The sequence below is a fragment of the Anomaloglossus baeobatrachus genome, chromosome 5, assembly GCF_048569485.1.
Source record: "Anomaloglossus baeobatrachus isolate aAnoBae1 chromosome 5, aAnoBae1.hap1, whole genome shotgun sequence".
Taxonomy (NCBI): domain Eukaryota; kingdom Metazoa; phylum Chordata; class Amphibia; order Anura; family Aromobatidae; genus Anomaloglossus; species Anomaloglossus baeobatrachus.
Window position 1 is genome coordinate 56,339,075 of NC_134357.1, and position 24,533 is coordinate 56,363,607.

The 24,533-nt window shown below is 43.3% G+C and overlaps 1 protein-coding gene across 1 annotated transcript in view; it reads left to right on the top strand.

Annotated features, from left to right (window-relative positions):
• The window catches only part of LOC142312622 (alpha-2-macroglobulin-like protein 1), a 238,807-nt gene that overhangs the window by 88,650 nt on the left and 125,624 nt on the right, over positions 1-24,533 (top strand). Inside the window, exons 13-16 of the mRNA XM_075351617.1 lie at positions 10,143-10,215; positions 12,349-12,491; positions 15,453-15,608; positions 19,558-19,644. Coding sequence (XP_075207732.1) covers positions 10,143-10,215; positions 12,349-12,491; positions 15,453-15,608; positions 19,558-19,644 — 459 coding nt within the window. The remainder of the gene's footprint in view (positions 1-10,142; positions 10,216-12,348; positions 12,492-15,452; positions 15,609-19,557; positions 19,645-24,533) is intronic.

Consider the following 24,533-nt stretch of genomic DNA (forward strand, 5'->3'; position numbering starts at 1 on the left):
TAATACTCACCAAAGGAGTAATCCCTTACCCCTACGAAAAAACCCTGTGATTCCGAGTACCTGTCACCTGAGCCACTGTACCCACCTGTGACTCCCCGGAAACCATCAACTCTTTAATATATAACCCTTAGCAACAACCCTGACCCATATATAAGGCATTGATCACCAACGGAGCAATACCTCCACCCTGCAGACAACCTTGTACCTGCAAGTCACCAGTAACCGGAGCCACTGTACCTTTCCCAATGGCTCTCCATCCAAACACCAGTAACCATTAGCGCTCCTCTGGACCAGACCTACCCCCGCTGCTGTGACAAAGGACATAAATATTATTCATATTGACCATTCACATATACATCATATAAATGCACAAATACTCCCACTTTACCAACCAACGTATTCACCCCACTTACACGAATCCCCAAATAACAGTATACATCACAATCCACAAAGAAATACTCTCTTTTCTTTGTCCTGTTTTTTTTTGTTATTTTTATACAACACACTCTCCCCAATCCTTTCTTTTCACACTATTTTTTTTTTTTTTTACATAAAGCCTCTTTAAAAGTTACTAATTATACATGCATATAAACACAACAATAATAACAATACACAATAGAAGGGAGGGTGGGTGGGAAGCTGTCGTCCAGGAAGTGCAAGAGAAGGTAACTGACCCCCACCTCCTCCTATATACCCATGCAGCTCCTCCTTTTCCTCCCACCATAATCCCCTCCCTAACCAATCATCATCTTCTTCCACCTTCCTATGATATCACCATTAACCCCATCAACTCCCTACCCTCCAGACTGTCATGCCGTCCCTACACCCTATGGGTTCCATGGCTTTCTTGACAGTTCCAGGAGGGATTTGTCCGGTCGTTGATTCCTGTATTACTCCCGATTAACCCTACCTTGTATAATTAACACACCGACACTGCTTAAGACTTGGTTGAATTGGCCACAGCAGCCCTTTATTGCCTATTGTTTACACACTAACACAAGGGGGCGTCCCCAACATTTAACAATAGGTAATACCATAATAATACAGTATGTAGTACAATACGTAACCCTGGGTAGGTCCGGTCCAGAAACCACCTTCCACCACCAAAACATGATCCCTGGCCGCAACACACACCAGGCCGGAGATGAGGTATTAATCACCTACGGATCAATACTCCAACCTTGCAGGACCTCATGCCTGCAAGATCCCTGTAATCAGAGCCACTATATCCTACAAGTGACTCTCCAATCAAATAACATTATCCGTTAAACCGCCTCTGGACCAGACCTACCCCCCGCCACAGGAAAGGCCACGTGACACCTTGCGTGGCCTGGACCCCCCACACACCCAAAGCTTGCTTCTCTAACCTGCAAGCCGAAACCAACCGTTAAACCCTTCCATCCATCAACTTAAGCTCTGAGCCTCCCATATGCACCAGCCAACATTACCAGCTCACCTTACTACACCACACTACCATCATCCTTGGTGACCGCACATGCCACCTCAAATCTCTTCGAACCTACCCGTATCCCAATTTAGTCATTCTTTTTTTTTTTTTTAAATCGCCCTTCAATACGGGCCACGACACCATGGCCACCCCATAACAAGGCCAACACCATGTATCAATCAACCCTGATACCACAACTCGGTACCCAAAACAACGTACAGGAATCCGCCTCATTCCTTTCCACACCATCCTACTTATAAGCCAGTACCACCCCGTAGTACTAAACAACTTTTAAGTAACCCTGTCTCCTCCTCAACAGGGACCCAGCCACATCACTGGCTCCCTCTGACGGCCACTCAGGCACACCCCGATACACCGTGCCACGGGCTCTCAAACCATGCCTGGATCACTGCCATGCCCCACCGGCATCAGTTAAACCAATTAACTGCAACACTGACAGTACTATCGGCCTACCCATTACTGACCAAATAAACTGCCGTACCGTCACCCCGCCCCTCCTCCTGTCTCCAGTTGAATTCAACTGCAACTGGGGTTAATATATTCCAAACAGGACCACACTTACACTGCCTACTTAACTGGGTCACCTCGTACCCTGAACCAGGTTCCCCCCCCGGGAAACGGCTAAAGTGACCCCCACTTGGCAATAATTCCGATCCATAACCTCCAAATTTCCCGAAAAGTCATCCTACCAGCCTAACCAAGAGGCGAGGGAATAAACTGCCCTCGGCCTTCCCCCAGACTCATAACACATGCATTAGACATACCACTCCCTAGAGCAATAAATCACTACCGGTCTCCCCTGACCGATGTAGCCCGTCATCCAAACCCTCTGAAAACAACAAGGCTCAATCTGCCATACCCAGAAAAGTTCCAAGACCTTCCCACGTACTCAACCACCACACTATTGGACAACCATCATCCGAATTTGGGCCCCTTTAACTTTCCAGGAAGCCCACCCGGCCTAACGGAACCATGTCCACCAAAGTTAACACGCCTACAAAACCACCACACAATCATAACCCTCGCCCTGCACCCATGGCTGAGGCAAAGATGCCAAAGCATTACTTTCAATCCCCAAGGTCCCCAACAACCTCTTCAAACAATAATTTGTGTCCACTTCCTTCCGCAAACCCCACCAACGACAAGTTGCCTGCACTACAAAGTACACCGTAAAATTGCCCCCCATACCACTATCCTGATTGACTTCATACGCAACTATGGGCATCAGGAGACACAAACTTTCCAAACACCATGTCCAAACATATTGTTCCTAAAGGAAACCTTGCAACACACAACCCCCTGCGAGCCCTCATATCAGAGGTCCAAACCCAACTTGCATCGCCCCCCATCCTCACGGGTATACGAGGAATGCCATCGTTCCATCTGCAGCCCCCCATTGCTGATTACCGAGTTCACCAGCAACCGCCCAAAGCTGCCCACCACCTACAGGAACCCCAATTCAGGCCCGCCGGGCCCTCAGTCCCCCCAGCACCAAACTCCATAATGGGATAATAAGAGAACTAACCACGAAGTAGCCACTAGGCTACCATCCACCAACTTAATCCATCCAGCTCCCAGGACCCAGCCATACTGCCCTCGAACTAACAATACCCCAAACCGTACCAAACACGTCGCACCCAAGATGCGGTTCCAAACCCACAAGAAAAACCATGACAACAACCAACGCCTCACCAGCTCCCACATTTCCGCTCTCCTTACTCCACTTCTCCACAGCAACCCTAATGCCATACCGGAGCCCTGCCCTCACACTCATCACTCACAAAATCCCCCGAAAACTCCCCGCACACTCCGAACTGCAGGACCCCTTTGCCTATTTACCTCGGCCAGCGTAATCCAACCAATATGAACTCCCATGCAGAATAAGATTCCTCAAAACCCGACCAATGAATCTTCAAATAAATGCTCAGTCTCCCCTGCTTGCGCAAGCCGCGATCATCAGCACCCATAACCAATCCTCAATGACCTAAAATTGCATCCCCCACCCTGAACTGTGACCACCGGCCTGACGCCACATGCACCCACATGGCTATACTGCCATAGCACCACCTCATCCCTAACTCTGGCCCGGCCTCCACTATATGACCCAAACCCCCCGGGGACCATGTCTCTCACCCAACTGCAGCTCAGCGTCCCCCCGGAACCGCCGCCCCATTGTCCTCTGCCATCCATCTGTCCGAATGTTACTGACATCCTGATGTCCTTCTCCCTCCCCGCCGTCGTCCACTTCCATCTTGTATCCGTGAGGCAGCTCCGCCGCGCCTCCCCCACCACGGCCACCCATGCGAGCCGCCGCATGGGCATAGTTGTCTCCCGCTCCGTTGCTTGTCCCGCGGTGACAGCCCCAGGAGACCGTCCTGTCCCCCGTGCCGCCACCCCGGGTCTCGACGTCTTGCGACTGTGCCCCTCCCCCTCGCCGATTGCCGGGGGGGGGGCTCCACACCCGACCTCACTGACGCCCGGCTCTGGACCGCAGCTGTCGCCGTCCCGGCCTTCCAGGGCCACCGCAGGCCTCCTGTCGCCGGGTCCTCCCTCCCCAAGGGAGACCGCTGCTACGGGGAGGCTGCACGATCGATGTACGTGACCGGGCGGTCCCTCAGAGCTCCCGCCGTCAGGCTCACTCACCGCCACCAGGGACCGGTCCCCCCACCGACTGCGAGGGGTTCTGCTGGCCTTACTCTGCCGCCTGACGCGCTCCCAGCCAGGAGCCGCCGCAGTCACTCCTACTCCAGCCAGAGGCCCGGGACCGGAAGTAGGCCCCCGTATTGGCCACTCCCACCTCCCGGCTGTCACGGCCAGAATGCAGATTCCTCCCGCCGGCCGGAGCAGCGCCAGATGCTGCTACTGCTCGGCCCGCCACGGAGGGTCCCCGGAGGGGCTCTGACATCACCTCCTCGCCCCCCGCGCCCGGGGAATACCTGCGGGGGGGCCGTGACCGCCGCCCGCTGCTACTGGGGGAGCGAGGGGAAGGTGCCAACGGGTAACCCCGGCAGCCCTGATGTGGGACTGCACTACCAGGGGTCTGTGCGCTGCTTTTGCTGATCACCTGGAGATCCTCTCTGCAATCCCTGTCCTGTTCAAGCTGTCCAAGCTGCAGATCTGCAATGTCTGGATCCATCAGGCTGGATGTCATGATGGAGGTTCCCCAGCCCATCCAAGCTGTCATCCAGGAAGTGCAAGAGAAGGTAGCTGGCCCCCACCTCCTCCTATATACACATGCAGCTCCTCCTTTTCCTCCCACCATAATCCCCTCCCTAACCAATCATCATCTTCTTCCACCTTCCTATGATATCACCATTAACCCCATCAACTCCCTACCCTCCAGACTGTCATGTCGCCCCTACACCCTATGGGTTCCATGGCTTTCTTTACCATTATAGTTTTCTTGTCTACGGGATCCATGAGACAAATGAGATCCATATTATCATGCCACGGTTTTTACATGATCCTTTATATAATAAACATAATGCAGGGGCATTAGCCTAATTGCTGGAAAACCTCACATTTTTTCTTTTATTTTTTGGTATTTCTTACATTTTACGTTACTAGTATTCTTGAAACATCTATTTTTTTACACTGATCATATATTGCAGTTTTGAATGTTGTAAGTTTACCATATAGATCCATATATACCTCTTTATCTCTATTTGAGCACTTACATTAACACTTAATAACTTGTTTAATTGACACATTACTCCTAATAATATTCTGATCATTTGACTCATGGATGCTTCTTTTAGTATACTGAATAGTCTTAAAGTGAGTCTGTCAGTGAAATTAATTCGTCTAAGTCGTCTATATGGGCATTTAGGACATAGGAAGCTGAATAAAATAATACTGTACCTTGATATCTCTGATCCGATGTCTTATTCCAGAGAAATCAACATTTTTCTTATATGTAAATAACCTGTTCAGAATCGTGGGCTGGACACCGATCTTCCTGAGATTTCTACCTCCGGAGCCTATTTTTAATAAAAGAGGGCGTTACTATTGTGAGACATGTAACTATCACAGGACAGCAGAACTGAACTTTGTCTTCTTACAAACACATTTGCTGCAGCTCTTACAGCTCTGCTATATTGCAAGACTGCTGAGACCCAACAACCCGAACCAAACTCCAACATAATAAACACACCACACACATGTAACTTTAAGGCTATGTGCGCACTGGAAAATGGAATTTTCTCAAGAAAATTCCGCAGGTATTCAAAGATTACCGCACCCGCGGTAAAAAAACGAGGCAAACCGCACCCGAAAACCGCATGCGGTTTGCTGCGGTTTTACCGTGGTATTTCCGCGGTTTTGCCGCGTGCGGGTTGGTATGTGCTTTATTGCATTCAATGCAATAAAGCACATTGAAAAAAAAAGAAAAAAAAAGTCATTTCATTCTGAGATGATAGATAGAGAAATTGACAGATAGAAGAATAGATAGACAGAGGGATAGATAGAAGGATAGATAGATTCCCTGTGAGCACACTCTGCATTTCTCACGGTCGGCAGTGAGTTCACATTACCGGCCGTGGGAAATGCCCTGGAGTTACCTCTGCTGTCTCGCTGCGAGGCTGCATTCAGCAGTGTCTGTGTCAGTCGCGGCTGGATGTAAGCATCGCAGGACGCCGGAGCTGTGGATTACGCCGGAGCTTTGTTTCGGGAGGGGTTAATAAAAGGGTGAACGAGGCTTGTTTGTGTTTTATTTAAAATACAGGATTTTTCTGTGTGTTTTTTCACTTTACTTACGGGTTGATCATGTCAGCTGTCACATAGACGCTGCCATGATCAAGCCTGGAGTTAATGGCGGTGATCCGCCACCATTAACTCCTTGTATTACCCTGACTGCCACTGCTACATGGCTGCAGGAAGAGCCGGGGACACGCCGGTACTGCCGCATAATGCATGCGACAGTCCCGGGGCAGCTGCGGCTGATATTCTCGGCTGCGGGAGGGGGAGTGAGGCGGGGGACATTAACCCTGCCCCTCTCCCTCCCCAGCCTGAGAATAGCGGGCCGCCGCTGTGTGCTTACCTCAGCTGGACGGTAAATATACAGCGGAGCCCACGTGTTTTGTTTTCTATATTTCCGTTTGCTTTCTATGTGTGTTCTATGTGTCTGTGTCTATGTGTTCTATGTCTGTGATGTGTCTGTGTCTGTGATCTGTGTGTTTGTTTACTCTCTGCATGGCTTCCTCTTCCTGTAATGACATCACTTCCCTGCAAAACCGCCGGCAGCGATGTACATTACCGGAGGTAAACCGCGAAATACCGCAGGGAATAATGCAGGAAAACGCAGTGAACCGCACAGAATTTGCTGCCTGCGTTATTCCCTGCGGGATTTCACGATTACATTGGAGTCAATGGAGTGAAATCCTGCAGCGACGTGCGGAAAAGAATTGACATGCAATTGTCTTTGCTGTGGGAATCCCGCAGCAGAACATGCAGCTGTCAAATTCCGCCTAGTGTGCACAGGATTTTTTTTTACTATAGGTTTTGCTCGTGATTCACTGCAGAGATGTTATGAACATTTTCTGCAGCGAAACATGCAGCAAAACCGCAAAAAATCCGCGGCAAAATCCGGTAAGTGCGCCCAGGGCCTAACTGTAACTTTACTGGAGAGGTGGATAACAATAGCACTCTCATCTTTTGTGGATGGGTTAGGTTACAGCTCTCGTCATTAGGCAACTGGCCTGGAAAAGCCATCAGCAATGAAGCAGTGTGCTTGTCCCGGACTCCTGGTGCACGAATGTCTTCCTGTTAGCTTAGAAAACTGCTGTAAGGCACAATAATAAACAATTAAAAAAGACAAGGGAGGGAGGGAGGGTGGTAGATGGGCTCCAGGTCTCGAAAGGAGGAATGGCCGGAACGGGGAAGGCAGGGGAATTTAAGGAGCCCAGGGCAAAACCCATCATAGAGGAGGAAAAAGGGGATATTACGTGAGACGGGCTTAATCCTTTAATAACCTTAACAGGGCACAGCAGTCAGGGGGCACGCAGGTGACAAATCCGGAGTGTCCCACACACTGACTGCCTCTGAGGTGGAAGCTGAAGCACTACAAGAGGACAACTGAAGATGTTGGCTATTACATGTCTCACACTAGTATCGGCCCTTTCATTTATAATAAGCCCTGGTAGCAGATTCTCAGGGAGATATTTGTTCTGCTTATAGTTCTGAACAGCTCATTTACATAAGAAAATTATATATTTTTCTAGAATGAGACATCAGATTAGAGATATCAGTTTATTCCACTTTCTATGACCTACATGCCTATCAAACTACTTCATAGGGTCAGGCATGCCATCTCCACTGACATTTTCCTGCCCCTCTCACAGATTTGTTGGGTTCAATAAGTTGGTGCCGCATACAATGACAACCCCTTGAATTTTTCATTGTCTCTGAGAGCACGTGAGCCACCTAAACATACAACCAAAAAGGTGCAAGAAATGTATGTCTCCATCTAGGTCAGAGATGTTCCTTCTTAATCAATGGAGCAGGTCAGCTCTACCTGTTTCTTCCAAATATTAGTGGAAGCAATGGCTAACACTGTGGAAAAGTTAACTGTGTGGTTGTATATGATACAGGTAAAACATATCTTTGTACCGTGTTAGCCAGTAGTGATAAAAAAATGAATTAAAAGAGCTGAGAGTCCTCAGTGGTTGATACCTTTTAATGGCTAACTGAAAAGATGGTAATAATAGCAAGCTTTCCAGACTATTCAGGTCTCTTCATCAGGCTCAGTATAACACAAAATCTGAAGAGTCACATATTTATACACAACAGGACATAGAATAGTGCAGTAAATAAGACAAGTTATGTGAAGCAGAACTATCAGTGGGGCAAGGGGACAATCAGTTGTGGCAGTATATATTGCAGCAGTTCATAGATAAGAAGTGTGAAAGTTTTATTGTCCTCTGTTTGGGGTCTGGACCAGAGTTGTGATGCCCCCAGATGGTCTGAGCTACCCATTTCTTAATTGATGTAAAAAGACATAAATCCATGTGACACATTCTGGGAATACAAACTTATGATGATCTTTGACACATTCACAGCAGGAATGAATGTGTCACATGGATTTATGTCTTTTTACATCAATTAAGAAATGTGCTCTTCAGACCATCTGGGGGCATCACAACTCTGGACCAGACCCCAAACAGAGGACAATAAAACTTTCACACTTCTTATCTACACTTCTTATCTATGAACTGCTGCAATATTTACTGCCACAACTGATTGTCCCCTTGCCATACTGATAGTTATGCTTCACATAACTTGTCTTATTTACTGCTCTATTCTATGTCCTGTTGTGTATAAATATGTGACTCTTCAGATTTTGAGTTATACTGAGCCTGATGAAGAGACTTGAGTAGTCTTGAAAGCTTGCTATGATTACCATCTTTTCAGTTAGCCATTAAAAGGTATCAACCACTGACGACTCTCAGTTCTCTTAAACAATTTTTTGGTTGTATATGGAGAAAATTTTGAAATATAACCTGGCTACTTTCCGTTTCAACACTTCACCAATAGTGCTAACTTGAAGATGATAAGGTGAAGAGCAACTCCTTCATATGATGGAGCAGAAACCTTTATCAAACTGTAGATATCTAAGGCACCTGTACAGCAAGATAAAACTCTCCCATAAAGTTTGGTCCACAAATTTTGCCACCAGCAACCATCAGATTTGTCTTTTCTATGAGTTGGCTAGACTTCAGTTCTGTGTGTATATATATTTCTGCATTCTTCCTTTGCTTTCGTGTATTGGCACTGCAAAAAGTCAATTTTTTCTGAACTTTAAAAGAAGTGGAGGGGCCGGGGCAAAGGCAGAGACCTTACCCACAGTCCCACCCCACAGTTCCCCCCCAATGCATCGAAAACCTAGGAAAGGCCAATTTCTAATGTTGATTAAACAACGACCAGGATGCAGATTTCATCACTGAAATAATCTATTGAATCTGTCTAATACCGCCGTTATGGCCATACCTTTATTTTAGCATGTGTTATAGCGTTGACAGGTTCTCTTTAACTGATATATAAGCAAGATTATCCACTTGAGTCAATGCCATATCTATTTTCTTCCCAGTACAGACAAAGGCTCAGCTTTCTACCCCAGCTCTATATCTATTTTCTCTGGCTAAGTTTATGTAGCTTGTTGGAGCCCAATAGTTGACTTCAACAGTACGCCCCTGCGTTTTGTTATAGAAGTACAGCGATGATGAGAACAACGTATTCCTTTTACTCCCTTCTAAGGTCCAAGATTCAAATACGTGTGGCATCCATTTTTTTTCACGGATATCACATGTACCCATTATAACATATGGTGATCTTCACATGTCTGTGTTTTGACACAGACCGTGAACCACACAGAGACATGTTCACTTTTTTTCCAGCAGCAAGGATGACAGGGGTCAATACAAGTTTATGGGTCTGGGAAAATTACGCATACCACAGGGATGACATCAGTGTACAATCTATGTGAGGTACGTATTTAACATTTCAAGGTACAGGAGAAGCTTTGTGTTTGCATTCTTTCTTTATCCATACCGGAACAAAATGGATGGCATACCGAGGCAAAACACTGATAACACCGGTACCTGTTCTTCATGTCCATGTTTTTTACCCACGTATGAAGGAGGCCTTATTCATATCTTACCTGCTTTCTATGTTTTCACAGCTTTTTGAAAAAAATGGAATCTTCTCTTATAAAGAACATACAGTAGACATCAAAGATCAGCAAAATGTCGGAAGTGAGTAAAATGGTTTTCTTCCAACAGAAAAATAATAAACAAAACTTAAAAATCATGAGAAATGGACCCTGGAGGCCGAAGAGACCAGTAAACACACTTTCTGAAAACCAAGTTTTCCCATCCCTCTAGGATCATAAAATTAATAATCATGTTTTTGCCTTTCATGTTATGCATCCTGTTACTGCACGTGACATTGTAGTTCGCTCAATGAGAAATCCTGCTGCTTAAACAAACATATTAAACAAACAACATATGGACTGTGACAAGACAGGCATCCCTGAACTCTCTCTATTAACCCTTGCAGCATGCTGGCTTCAGCTTACATAACAAAAACCTGTTGACAGATTCCTTTTAACCCCTTCACGACCAATGACGGATCTATCTATCATGGATCGTGTGAGGTTAATCCCCGCCCCCTGCCGTGGGCAGGTCGCTGCGATCTGCGCACATATCAGCTGTTTTCAACAGCTGGCATGTGTGCCTGCACGTTACGAGTGGATTCACATTCCACCCGCAACATTTAACCCTTTACATCATGCTGCCAAAGTCTGGCAGCGAGATGTATATGCGCGCGGCCATTACTTTTACTTACCGCTGGCATAATGCCAGCATTGAGAGTAAAGCACCATATATGCAGTTCTCAGCTCTGTAGCTGAGATCTACAGATAGGGCACAGCGATCGGATTGTTGATCCATATAGCCCCCTAGGGGGACTAGTAAAATTAAAAAAAAAGCAAAAAAAGTTTTAAAAAATAAAAAAAAACACAAAAAAACTAAAAGTTCAAATCACCTCCCTTGCGCCCCATTGAAAATTAAAAGGTTACAAAAATAAAAAATGTACACATATTTGGTATCGCCGCGTTCAGAAACGCCCGATCTATCAAACTGTAAAATCAATTAATCTGATCAGTAAACGGCATAGCGTCAAAAAAATTCCAAACGCCAAAATTACGTTTTTTGGTCGCCACAAGTTTTGCGCAAAATGCAATAACAGGCGATGAAAACGTAGCATCTGCGCAAATATGGTACCATTAGAAACGTCAGCCAGAGACGCAAAAAATAAGCAGTCACTGAGCCAAAGATTCCAAAAAATGAGAACGCTACGTATTTCGGAAAATGGTGCAAAATGTGCGCCACTTTTATTGGACAAACGTGTGAATTTTTTTTAACCCCTTAGATTCAAGTCAACCTATACATGTTTGGTGTCTACAAACTTGCACCGACCTCAAACAGCCCAATAATATATCAGTTTTACCATATAGTGAACACGGTGAATAAAATATCCCAAAAACTATTGTGCGATCACACTTTTTTTGCAGTTTTTCCACACTTGGAATTTTTTGGCTGTTTTCCAGTACACTATATGGTAAAACTTATGGTTTCATTTAAAAGTACAACTCGTCCCGCAAAAAACAAGCTCTCATATGGCAAGATTGACAAAAAAATAAAAAAAAGTTACGGCTCTCGGAAGAAGAGGAGCAAAAAAAAACAAAAAAACGCAAAAACGGAAAACGCCCTGGGGCTGGAGGGGTTATTCTGCTGGCCATTGGTACATATGAGAAAAACTTTAAAAAAAAAAAAACTAGGTCATCCACTCATAAAAACATTTTTATTTTCTTGTTAATGATCGATCCAACTTTTATAAGTGGATGAACCCATTATTTTTCTTCAAGTTTTTCTTATATATTTTAATATATGTAAAACGTTGAAAAAGCTGCAATAATCTGTAAAAGGTTCATTTTGTGTTTAATTTTGAAAAAAAAACAACTACTTATTGTCTTACTTGTGTTGAGCTATTTAAATTGTTATTTCTCGATTTGTTTTATTGTAAATAGCAGAAATTTTGTATATTTTGATGATAAACCAAAATTGCAAGTGAGACGGTGAATAATTCTGAATGCAACAATATAAAGTTTAATGTTGATTATCAACATGAAATAAATGTGGCCAATTAATCACTGAACAGAAAGCTGACTTGGAAATTTCGGTTATTACTTTGCTTACTTGGATTGGCCAAGCTTTTGCATGTCTATGTAAGGAGGGACGTAGGGATTCGTAGCTCTGTCATGTATAGAATCTCTTGTGGACAGTTGATTGACCAACTGATTTATTTTTGTTTTTTCACATTTTTAGAGCTCCATGGTTCATTCCCTATCAATTTCCATGTTGGAAATTTCTTCCCTATAGCCCAAATTCTTGTTTTCGCCATTCTGCCCAATGGAGAGACAATTGCAAGATCTACTGATTTCTTGGTTGCACCTTGTATAGAGAAAAAGGTAAGACGCTTAACTGTACAGAACAATTGCTTTCCCGGCATGGAAAAATTAAACAATATGTCATAACGAGTCAACCCACAAGGTAATCTGAGTAGATATTTCATAGAAAAAAAGCAAAAGTAAAAGGACCCCAATAGGGTTAATATATACATGCACTTTTTTAGTTTAATCATTAGCATTAAAAGAGGATCTTTAATCAAATTTGTCATGATGAATTGGACACATGATGTAATAGTGACTTCAGAGCTGAACAAAAGTAATTATTTTTTATTTTTCAATTTTTCCTCTTCTTTGCTGAGATATTAGCAATCAAATACTTGGCACCTGATGAGTTAACTTAAGTCCAAGTGGGTGTTATCAGAGAGATTTCACTGGGAGCGTGTACTTCTGCCTCCTTTATGTAAGATATCAGAGTCACAAGACCAAAGTGCACAGGTTCTGCCCGCCTCAGTGTGCAGTCTACATAAGCTCTGAGGATATAATACACAGCAGAGAATTGTGGAGTTCAAAAGTGTCACATTGGTGATTAAGAAAGTCTATTCAGTGCTCTGCACAAAAGAGATAGATGGGCAATGAGCTCTATAGGGGCGAATAAGCCCCATGACGATAGGGGGGGTATAGGGTAGGAAAGGGTTAAGCTGGCTGGTATAGCAGGGCTGTGTAAGGGGTTATGGGATTGGTGGTAGGGAGAGCATGGTGGATTGGGGGAGAGCTATGGAAGGGGTGGGGTGGAAAAAGGGGGTATATAAGGGTGCTGTAAGAAAAGGTACCTCCTCTTTCTGTGGTGTTGAGTTCGTGTGGCCCACCCGCCCGCCCTTAAGTGATTTTATATATATATATATATATATATATATATATATATATAAAAAAAAAATAGGACACGTTGTCACAGCGGGGGAATAGGTCCGTTCCTAGAGACTGGGAGTACCGATAGTCGGTTGGCGTTATGAAGTCACTCAGGGGTAGTGGCTTCGGACAGGATTGGGAACTTGTGGGCGTAGGTCCTGCAGCTTCTGGGGAGGGGTAATTAACGATGGAACGTTATTACCTCGCACCTCTGGTCGGTTGGTCATGGCCGAGGTGGACCTTTGAGCCGGTTGTAGGTTACGGCCAGGGGATAAGAATGATTGTTGGCCTCTTGGACGGATATATTGGTGTTGTTTTGGTTGGGAAAGTATATGTGTATCGGTTATGTTTTAATAAAAGGGTGGCATGTTGAGCCACAGGTTTTTGATACATGTATACTGTTTGAATAAAAGCTGTGGCCATTCGTGCAATAAAGTTGTTATGTCGTTATTTTAAGTATAGATCTTAAGAGGGTGTTCAACATTGGAGACCCGTTTATCCCTGATAGATGCGTCATGGTGTAAATCAAATGAAGTGAGCAGGAAGAGTGCACTGATGGACAGGGGGAATGTGAGCGAACATTCATTCAGTGACATCATTTTTTAGTAGACTTTTGATACAGAATATTACGAGGTTTTCCAGCTGCTGAGGTGTACTAAAAGGTTTTGCAGTAGCTGATTTGTATTATAGAGTTCTGTAGCAGCTGAGCTATGTATTGTGATGTTCTGCAGCAGCTGATATGTTTTGTAGTGCTCTGTCACAGCTGAGGTGTGTTTTGTGATGTTTTGAAACAGCTGAGGTATGTATTATTAGGTTCTGCAGCAGTTGAGCTGTGTATTGTGATGTTCTGCAGCAGCTGAGATGTGTATTATGATGTTATTCAGAAGATGAAGTATACTTAGAAAAGTGCGAAGTCATCTGCGCTCTAATCTCTCAGCCCTTTCTAATCATACAGGAGGTTAGACCAGAGGTATCATACCTAGAGATAAGCGGACTCGTTGAAGTTCAGTTTGGCAGTTTACGACGAACATTAGATAAAGTTCAGTTTTGGACCCGGACTTGACCTGAAACCTAATTGAAGTTACTAATAGGGCAGCTCGGGTCTCCACCCACATACATTCAGCCACAAACACAATACTTCTGGGAGAAGGTAAAGTTTCTCCATTTTTTTTGTTTGGTGCACACTACATCCGATCACACTGTTGTTACCCCCAGTATAAGCCATTCAAACACTGCACACGGCTCGCACTGGGTTGCACACCGAGCGTACCCGAGCACAGCGATGCCTGTAGCTGTAGTGATTTGCATACATAAAGCACCCAAACCCCGAACTCGAACACCGATTTTTCTATAAAGTCGATGTTCAGTATGAACACTGAATTTTAATGTTCGGGTTTGCTCATCTCTAATTACATGTCCTTATTGACAGTCTCAGCTTACAATGCTTTTTGATATTTAAAACGTGTCTTTGGCAAGTAATGGTGAACCTCAAAAATATTGGCCTCGATCTGTCAAAATGTTATCCCAGAACACTGTTGTAAAACTCTGTGAAAAGTTGCAAAATTTTGGAGCCGCACAAAGTTGATCAAAAAATGTTGCAAATTTTCGCATATTTATGATAGTTTCCTGCAGCTCCATCTAAATGAGTAAAACTGAGGATGAGCCGAGGAGGGATGGGATGTGGCTATACCCTTACATTTCTGTCGACGTGCACAGAGGCACATGCTACTGATAAGATGAGATGAATTCATTAAATGGTCTGTGTCACTTCTGGGGAACCTATCATGTCATATAACAGTATAGATATAAGGTTATTCTACAGGTTAACAGCATTATGAAGGTGCCCTGCTGCTGTATTGAAAGTGGAAAACCTGGGCGAAAATTAACTTTATTTCTCCCATGAGCCGCCGGCTTCCAGTCACACAGGTACGGCGACAATCACCGCTCACAGCACTCAAAGCGGCAGCTATAAAAACATCCTGGCACTAACTAACAGACACAGCCCTGAACTGTTGCACAGATGTTACAAAATTGTCTTTAAATTACAAAAAGCCCCTTTATTTCTTTTCTATTTTTTGGTGTAAAATAACATTTTCCACCATTTGTTACGAATAGATGAAGCTTGCCTTTTCTGAAGAACAAGTCCGACCCGGGGAAGATGTGAACCTGGAAATTACAGTAGAAGGTGGAGGCCTGTGCTCTGTGAGATCTGTAGATAAAGGCTACTTGCTGGGCAAGCCTCATGATGACAGTCATGTATTAAGGATTGCGGTAAGTTCCAAAAACACATATATTACTTTGTTCCTGTTTTTCTGATTAGATATAACCTACAGCACTCCCATCAGGAAATTAATAAGACATTGCCTTAAGCTTGCAGCGATATACAACATATTTATATGGCTTATAGACTGCTGTAGGTAAGCTGTCAGACATGCTGGAAGATGTAGTTTCACAAAATCCGAGAGCTTTTGTACATGAGTGGAGAGAAAGAGTGAAAAAAGTAGAGATCACTTTTAAGGGAACCCGTCATCTATCCATTTGCGGGGCGGTCTGATACGTTATGGTCCTATGGGTGGGGCATTCCTGGTCTCAGTCCGGCGCCTCCTCTATCCTTGCGATCGCCGTGCTCCTTCTTGCATTGTGCAGATGGCACTACATCATCCACATAGTGTCCCCCATTGCGCTCCTGCACATGCGCACTTCTCTCTGCCATGCTGAGAGCAGAGCAAAGTATTGTAGTGCGCATGCGCAGGTGTTCTTTGACCTTTCCCTGTGTCTACGCATTACAGTACTTTGATCTGCCTCAACAAGGAAGAGAGAAGTGTGCAAGAGCACAACGGTGGACACTATGTGGATGATGTAGGATGCATCCTCCACAAGAAGCAGGAAGAAGGACAGCGATCGCAAAGATTAAATTGCCGGGTCAAGGTGCAACGAATCCCTTCATTGGGTACTGTAAAAAAATGTGGCAAAAAACAATGATTTTTTTATCATACTGCCGAAAAAAGTGGCATAAAACGCAATCAAAAAGTAAAATATAAATAAAAATAGTATAACTAGATTCGTCATCTTGTCTCGCGAAAAACAAGGCCCTACTCAATTCCGTCATTGGAGAAATAAAAAAAAAAATTACAGCTTTCAGAATAAAACAATTCTTTTTTTTAATAAAATTATTGCATCAAAACATAAAACACAACATAAATATAGTATTGCTGTAATCGTTCTGATCTGAAAAATAGAGCTGTCTCACTTTACTACACGGTGTACAGCATAAAAACAAAAATCGATTCCCAAAATCTTTTTTTTTGTTAATTCTGCCTCTGGAAGAAAAAAACGGACTAGACAGAGATCAAACAATATTATGCATTAAAAAATGCTACCAAAAAAATGTTCAACTCATTCTACAAAAAAAAAAGCCCTCACATGACACTATCTTCGGCAGTATAGAAAAACTATAGCTCTAAAAATATGGCAATACAAAAACTCTTTTGTAAAAAGAAAAGTGTTTTTTAGTGTGTGATAATAGCAAAACCTATAAAACGATATAAATCAGGTATCGCTGTAATCACACTGACATGAAGAATAAAGCCATCTAATCACTTATACCGCATGGCATAAATAAATATATATAAAATATAAACCCTCATGTTGATTTGTGCATTTTTCCTCCTAAAGATCACAGTAAAGCTCGGCGCACATTTATCCTGCGCTCTGCGCTGAGCATTTACACCGGGGTTTACTTGTGCAATACGTGATTGAGACAGAACCTCCAACAGAAGATTCCCAATAATGAGGCATATGGAATCCCTGAGGATGCTCTTCTGGCTTATGATCTGATTATGTCTATATTTTTAAGCATTCATAAAAAGCGCAGTTGACCATAGTTTTGTGCACTTCTGAAAAGGACACCTCTGAACAGAGGCTAGATGATTCATCTGAATCACATTATTGGGAGACTTAGATGGAAACCCCAATATAAGTGCTCAGCGTAGAGCACAGGATAAATGTGATCCAAAATTTTATGTAAAATATTTCCAATAAAAGCTTCAACTAAATCCACAAAAAAACCCATCTCCACTCAGGTCTGTCATCTGATAACGGAATTATAGAAATTTAAAAAAAATTGTAAAAATTTCTACATTTCAGTTTTTTTCTGTCAAGATGGGTTGCAGAGTGTACATTAATGAGAAAAAAAATGAACTTTTTTGAATTTATCAAATGGCTGCAATGAAACAAAGAGTGAAAAACTTAAAACGGCCTGAATACTTTACGTACCCACTGTATACGTAGACCATATATATATATATATATATAGATAGATAGATAGATAGATAGATAGATGATGATAGATAGGTAGATAGATAGATAAATCAATATATATACCCTGTGTGTATGCAAGTCTGTATTGTGTGTGTATATATATATATATATGTATATATATATATATATATATATATATATATATACATACACAGTATATAATACAGACTTACATATGTGGCACCCACCAGGGGGCAAAGGGGGTTACCTTCACTCGCTGGGCCGGTGATGTAGATCTCTGCGATGTCACAGGTGGCCTGGCCCGGTGTCGTGCCCCGAGGTGTCCAAAATAAAAGGGGGGTTTTAAGAGGTGGATGTTTGTCATGACGCCACCTGCGGTATGCGGCCAGGGAATTAGCCGCCGCTGCTGTCACTGTCCTCCGGGGCCGATGGTAATAGCAGCCGGGATGGTATCGATCCCCACAATTGGAGCGGGCCCCGGGGAGGATGTTGAGAGGAGTAGTGGCAGTGGCGGTGGCTGTTGGCGCCGGCAATAACAGACTCACACAGTCTCTGTGGTTCCACGTTGTTTTTACTCACTGTTATGCTGCACGCCCAGGTAGTACCGGTCACCTGTTGTGATGGGGCCCAGTCGAACCCGGATTCCTTTGGAGGTCAGTCTGGTACAGTGGTCGGTGTGCCCTTCCCCTTAGTAAGTTGGATCCCTGTGGCTTAAAGCTTAAAGGGAACCCCTTCCCGTCTGGAGTTACACTCCCATCCTGTTTGCAGGTGCCACGGTTCCGCAATGAGGCCTGACACAGATCAAGGCCCCGGATCCTATATGGCACTGTGCCTCAGGCCCTGTATTGGCCATGGAGACATGCAATCTCCCCGACTGCCTTAAAACCCTACCCTATCCCGGTCCCCAGTGGGGAGGGCATCCTGATTGTGTGTTTGAGTTGTGTAACTAGTGAAACCGGTACCGACCTCCTCTGGATCTGGGCTGATCACCGCATCCTTAGTGGGGTGCAGTAATCTATGGCGACTGAGGCCTCAGGGGAACCACACATACACACAGGGAATAGTTTGCAGAGCAATCAGTTCACTTTCATAGATGAAGTACCGGCTGGACAAAAAAAGATGCTTTAGGTTTAAATTATTATTTTTTTTATTTATAATCCCCAGTTCAGGGTCAGTGCAGGGAGCGCTGAGCGTGGTGACCTGCACTGGTGTCACTATATGCACTCCTCGTCAGAGAATCCGAGTCAGCGTCGCACTGCACGACATACTGACTCAGCGAGGCCTGCACTGAGCCAGGCAGCGGGGAGCCGGCTGTCACTCATGGGACTTCGGCTGTGATTCTCGTCATCAGGGCGGGGAATAAACTCCTGCCCTGTCTACTTGAAATCACAGGAAGTAGTAAAATCCTACCAGGAGCGATCACATGACCACTCTGAGCCGGTAAGAGGGGCTGAGAGCAGGTCAGCTAGGTAGTTGGTATCTACCTACATGACCCTATGTAGCCCAATAGTTAAAAAAAATGTCAGATAACCTCTTTAATTCATTAACTGATGTGCCCCTTAGTGAATTAGGTCAATCTTATTTCTGTACCCACATTATACATATGCCTTAATGAATCATAGCTTGTATCTTGCATAAACTTTATGTAGTTACGAAATGTAGAAATATCTGGCTAAAACTTCTAAAAACACTGAAGCAATGAAATTATGTGAAAACTAAAATTTGTGTCAGTCTCAAAACTTTTGGCCATGATTGTAGAACACAAGCCTTTTGGGAGCCAATATTATCAAAGAGAGAACAACTCTATGACCCAGGTGGGTCTGTTTTATTATATACAAAGGCAATCACTTTAGCCTAGACTTTAGCAGAGGTTGCATTACAATTTCCTAGACTGTGTCATAATTCAGTTTTCTTTTTGTTTTTGTTTTTTTGCTTGCAGGAATATTTCAAAAAAGCTTTTGCTAGCCATCCATTCAGAACTGCAGCGCCCAACGATCGCGAATATGATATTTTTCAGTTATTCCGGGTAAGGCAAATTTACTCAGTATTATATATACACTGCTTTTTTTCTATTTTTTTTTCGGCGTTTAAAGAATTGTCAGGCCCTTTCTTAATTTTAGAAACAGGCTCAGTCTGATGTAAAGCTAAAGTAACCCACAAAGACCTTCCACCATTCTTTATCTAGAAATAGAAGCAAGAAAACTGGTAGGGGGCCCTCGCAGAAAATATACGGACAATGACGATTAATTATAATTAGCAGAATTTACATGATAATTTCATCATGATGATGCTTGTAGAAGGCGACACAACCCCTGAAACGCCCATGTGTGTTGTTCCTGCAATCACTGACTCAGCGTCTTATGGACGGACATTATCACCTCTTAGGCCGGCATCACACGCTACGATATATCGGGCGATATGTCGTCGGGGGTCACGGATTCCGTGACGCACATCCGGCATCGTTAGAGATATCGTAGCGTGTGACAGCTACGAATGACTGTGAAAGAGCAAAAATATTCACCTTATCATTGCTCGTTGACACGTCGTTCATTTTCATAAAGTCGTTCCTCCTTCTGCGCGCCAGTTGTTCGTCGTTCCTGTGGCAGCACACATCGCTCCGTGTGACACCCTGGGAACAACGAACACAGCTTACCTGCGTCCCGCCGGCAATGCGGGAGGAAGGAGCTGGGCGGGATGTTACGTCCCGCTCATCTCCGCCCCTCCACTTCTATTGGGCGGCCGCTGTGTGACGTTGCTGTGACGCCGAATTAACCGCCCCCTTCAGGAAGAGGATGTTCGCCGCCCACAGCGAGGTCGTTCGGGAGGTAAGTACGTGTGACGGGAGTAAACTACTTTGTGCGCCACGGGCAACAAATTGCCCGTGACGCACAAACGACAGGGGCGGGTGCGATCGCTCATGCGATCGCATGATATAGCGTCACATGTAACGCCGCCCTTACTACCAAGTTAAGCATCATGTGGTGAATATAATAATAAAAATAAAATATAAGTTCTGCCATATTCCTAGATTAATTCACCTAATGAGATTAGTTTATGATTAATCATTGTTGTCTGGATATTATTTTTTAGTATCATATAAATATTTGATTACTTTTCTGTTTAACTTTTTGCATGATTTCCTGGATTTGAACCTGGTTTTTCCTATATACACTAATCATATACAATTCTGTCATTGTTCCTAACTCTATCTGACTCAGCTAGCTGACATCTATACTCACGAGCAAAAGGGTAACAATGTTTTGAACTTTTGACTTTCAGGCTCCATATCTCACCATCCACTGCAGCAGTCTTCCACAACTCCAGTCCTCAAGAGACACCAACGGTGCATGTTGTCAGGATTTCCTTAGCAATGCACGAGTGTTAATTTAATCACCTGCATAGGTGATGATCCCACCACCAGTGTGGTAGTAATGCAATCCTGAAAACATGCCCTGTTGGTGGCTCTTGAGGACTAGAGTTGGGGAATGCTGCACTATAGCTTTGAGCTTGAAACTACCTTCATTTTATATACCATCATCTTGGCTATCTCATACATAAATTTTACTTGCAACTATTTATCATATGATTAGTTATGCAGATTCTTGTCATGTCACTGCATTATTACTGTTTGGCTCTTAAAAAGCTATATCTTAATTTTTATTATTTTGTTAGTATTTTTTAAATCCACCTTTGGCTTTCAACACTACCTGAATCCTTCTGGGCATGCTCTCCATCAGATTCCAGCATGTCTACACTGAAATCTGATCCCAGGTCTTTTCTATGTGTAGCCAATGTTGGTCGACTTACTTGGGTATGTATAGAAGTACAAAGGGTACGAAGGAGCTCATCTTGTAGGATACTCACATATAGACCAGCATTGAGACCACCATAGATCCTGTTCAAGTATTCAACGCCTTTGGCTGTGAAACAACCCCATATTATCAGGCTTCCTACACTGAACTTAAGAGTTCCTACAATTTCTCAGTGTGACACATGGGGTGCAATGTACCCAGGACACCGAGCATGGGTTGGACCCTTTTATGTGTCATGGGTGTTGGTGGCTGTGCCTCTGTAATGACGCTCTAGTGACAGTGAAAAGAATGTGGCTGTGAAATCTGCATAACTGCCATGAACTTTAAGAATAAGGGTTTAAAAATGTAGGGGTTTTTCACCCAGTTCAGACTTAGAATGGTGTTCCAGACGTTATTTCTTAATTGGTTTGTAGTCTTTCGTTTGTGAATCCGGCCCCACGCACACCTATTGCCAGTCCACATTATACATATAGCCTGGGTCTCAGCTTCCCATACACAGTAAGTTTTTTTAACTGCAAGAGAGGACAAACATTAGCTAGGGACCCCAATGTAAGAGAATACCGTAAATAGGTGTTGGGGCTCTGTTGCATTGATAAATTCAATAGCTAAATTTCTCCTTATTTTTAAAGTTAATGGCAGTTATGCAGATTCCATTGTCATATTTTCATTCTTACATATAGCTATTGTATTTTTCATGTCAGTATTCACATAGCAGTTTTTGCTTTATATTCATTCCCCTTGCACTGTCGCTGTTGTGCAGCCCTTCTCTTTATACAGTTAGGTTTTTTTAGGGTTTTTGCACCCAGTTCCGACTTAGAATGGTATCCCAGACGTTATTTCTTAATCTTTTTCTAAAACATCAAATTTTATTAAATATACTGTATATAAAAATATACATACATGATTCCGACATTCCGACAAGATAAGCTAATTAAAAAAACTTAAAAATATGCACACTTATGTACTGTATATGTACAAGTCTGTGTACACAAAAACACACTATATATATATATATATATATATATATATATATATACACTACTATTTCTGGTGATGTAGTACTTACTGCCAGTTCTTCTTCAGTAACAGCATCACAATTACCTAATATAGGTTCTTCAATCAACAGTGTCAGTTGTTGGTACTAAGTCACATGGATACAGAGGGTGAAGAAATAGAACCTTCATTCTCTATTTCCTGTAGTCTAGACATTATGTTCATGATGGAGATGCTATCCAAATTTCATAGGACATACAGACACAGTGTCATTGATGCAAGAATGGATGGCCATCATCAAGTCCAGGACTCTGTGTGCATCATATATAAAATGCATCGTCAACCAGATTTAGTGTAGACCGCAGTTTCTAGAGATGTCTTCCACGGCCGGTGAATTCCGAGTTGGCCTCATGCAGGAAATAACAGTTGTTCTCAAAAATTTACAGACCACAACAGAATGGTATGTCTGATCACAAGGACTGTTAAGAGAGATAATTTGTCTTTGCAGGTGTTACCACTGCTTACCAACCGTTTAACCATTGCCATATATGATGAGATCACTTAGATATTTCTAATGATGTGCTTGTGTTAAAAAGCTCAAAAGGAGTTTAATGCAGTCCTAGCAGATTTCATAGTGTTACACATCTTTTCCAAGCAATTAGAGTCTTAGCAGTATTTATATTCTTGAATCAATTATCTACAAATTGAATTTTTGTAAACAATTTGTAAAACCCGGCAAATTCAAATTTTAAAAAGAATTTAACCCCTTCAGCCCCCGGGCACTTTCCGTTTTTGCGTTTTTGTTTTTTGCTCCTTTTCTTCCAAGAGCTGTAACTTTTTTATTATTCCGTCAATCTTGCCATATGAGGGCTTGTTTTTTGCGGGACGAGTTGTACTTTTAAATGAAATCATAAGTTTTACCATATAGTGTACTGGAAAACGGCAAAAAAATTCCAAGTGCGGAAAAATTGCAAAAAAAGTGGGATCGTACAATAGTTTTTGGGATATTTTATTCACGGTGTTCACTATATGGTAAAACTGATGTCTGGGTGTGATGCCTCAGGTCGGTGCGAGTTTGTAGACACCAAACATGTATAGGTTTACTTGTATCTAAGGGGTTAAAAAAAATTCACAAGTTTGTCCAATAAAAGTGGCGCACGTTTTGCGCCATTTTCCGAAACACGTAGAGTTCTTATTTTTTGGGATCAATGGCTCAGTGATGGCTTATTTTTTGCGTCTCGAGCTGACGTTTATAATGGTACCATTTTTGCGCAGATGCTACGTTTTGATCGCCTGTTATTGCATTTTGCGCAAAACTTGCGGCGACCAAAAAACGTAATTTTGGCGTTTGGAATTTTTTTGCCACTACGCCGTTTACCAATCAGAATAATTGATTTTATATTTTGATAGATCGGGCATTTCTGAACGCGGCGATACCAAATATGTGTATATTTATTTATTTTTTAACCCTTTAATTTTCAATGGGGGGAAAGGGGGGTGATTTGAACTTTTAGGTTTTTTTTTTTTTTTTTTATTTTTTAAAACTTTTTTTTTTACTTTTTTTTTTTATTTTACTAGTCCCCCTAGGGGGCTATAGCAATCAGCAATCCGATCGCTGATCGCTATCTGCTGATCACAGCAATACCGCTGTAATCAGCAGATTCACTCACTTTGGTTTTCCCTCTGCTCTCGGCCGAGGGAAAATGAAAGTGAAAGATCATAGCAGCAGGCGTCATCACATGACCCTGTGCTACGATGGCAACCACCGATAGTCACGTGATAACACACGTGACTTCCGGTGGGGGCGGCGGTGAGTAACAAACATGGCCGCGCGCATTTAAATCTTGCTGCCAGACTTTGGCAGCAAGATTTAAGGGGTTAATGGCCGCGGGTGGAAGCGATTCCACCCGCGGCTAGCAGGCACACATGTCAGCTGTTGAAAACAGCTGATATGTGTGCCGATCCACGCCGCCTGCCCGCGGCAGGGGGCGGGGCTTAACGGGACACGATCTATGACGGATAGATCCGTCCAAGGTCGTGAAGGGGTTAAACATTTCTAATTCTAATGACACATCGTCTGCTGCTCTATCTTCTGATTTACAAATATATG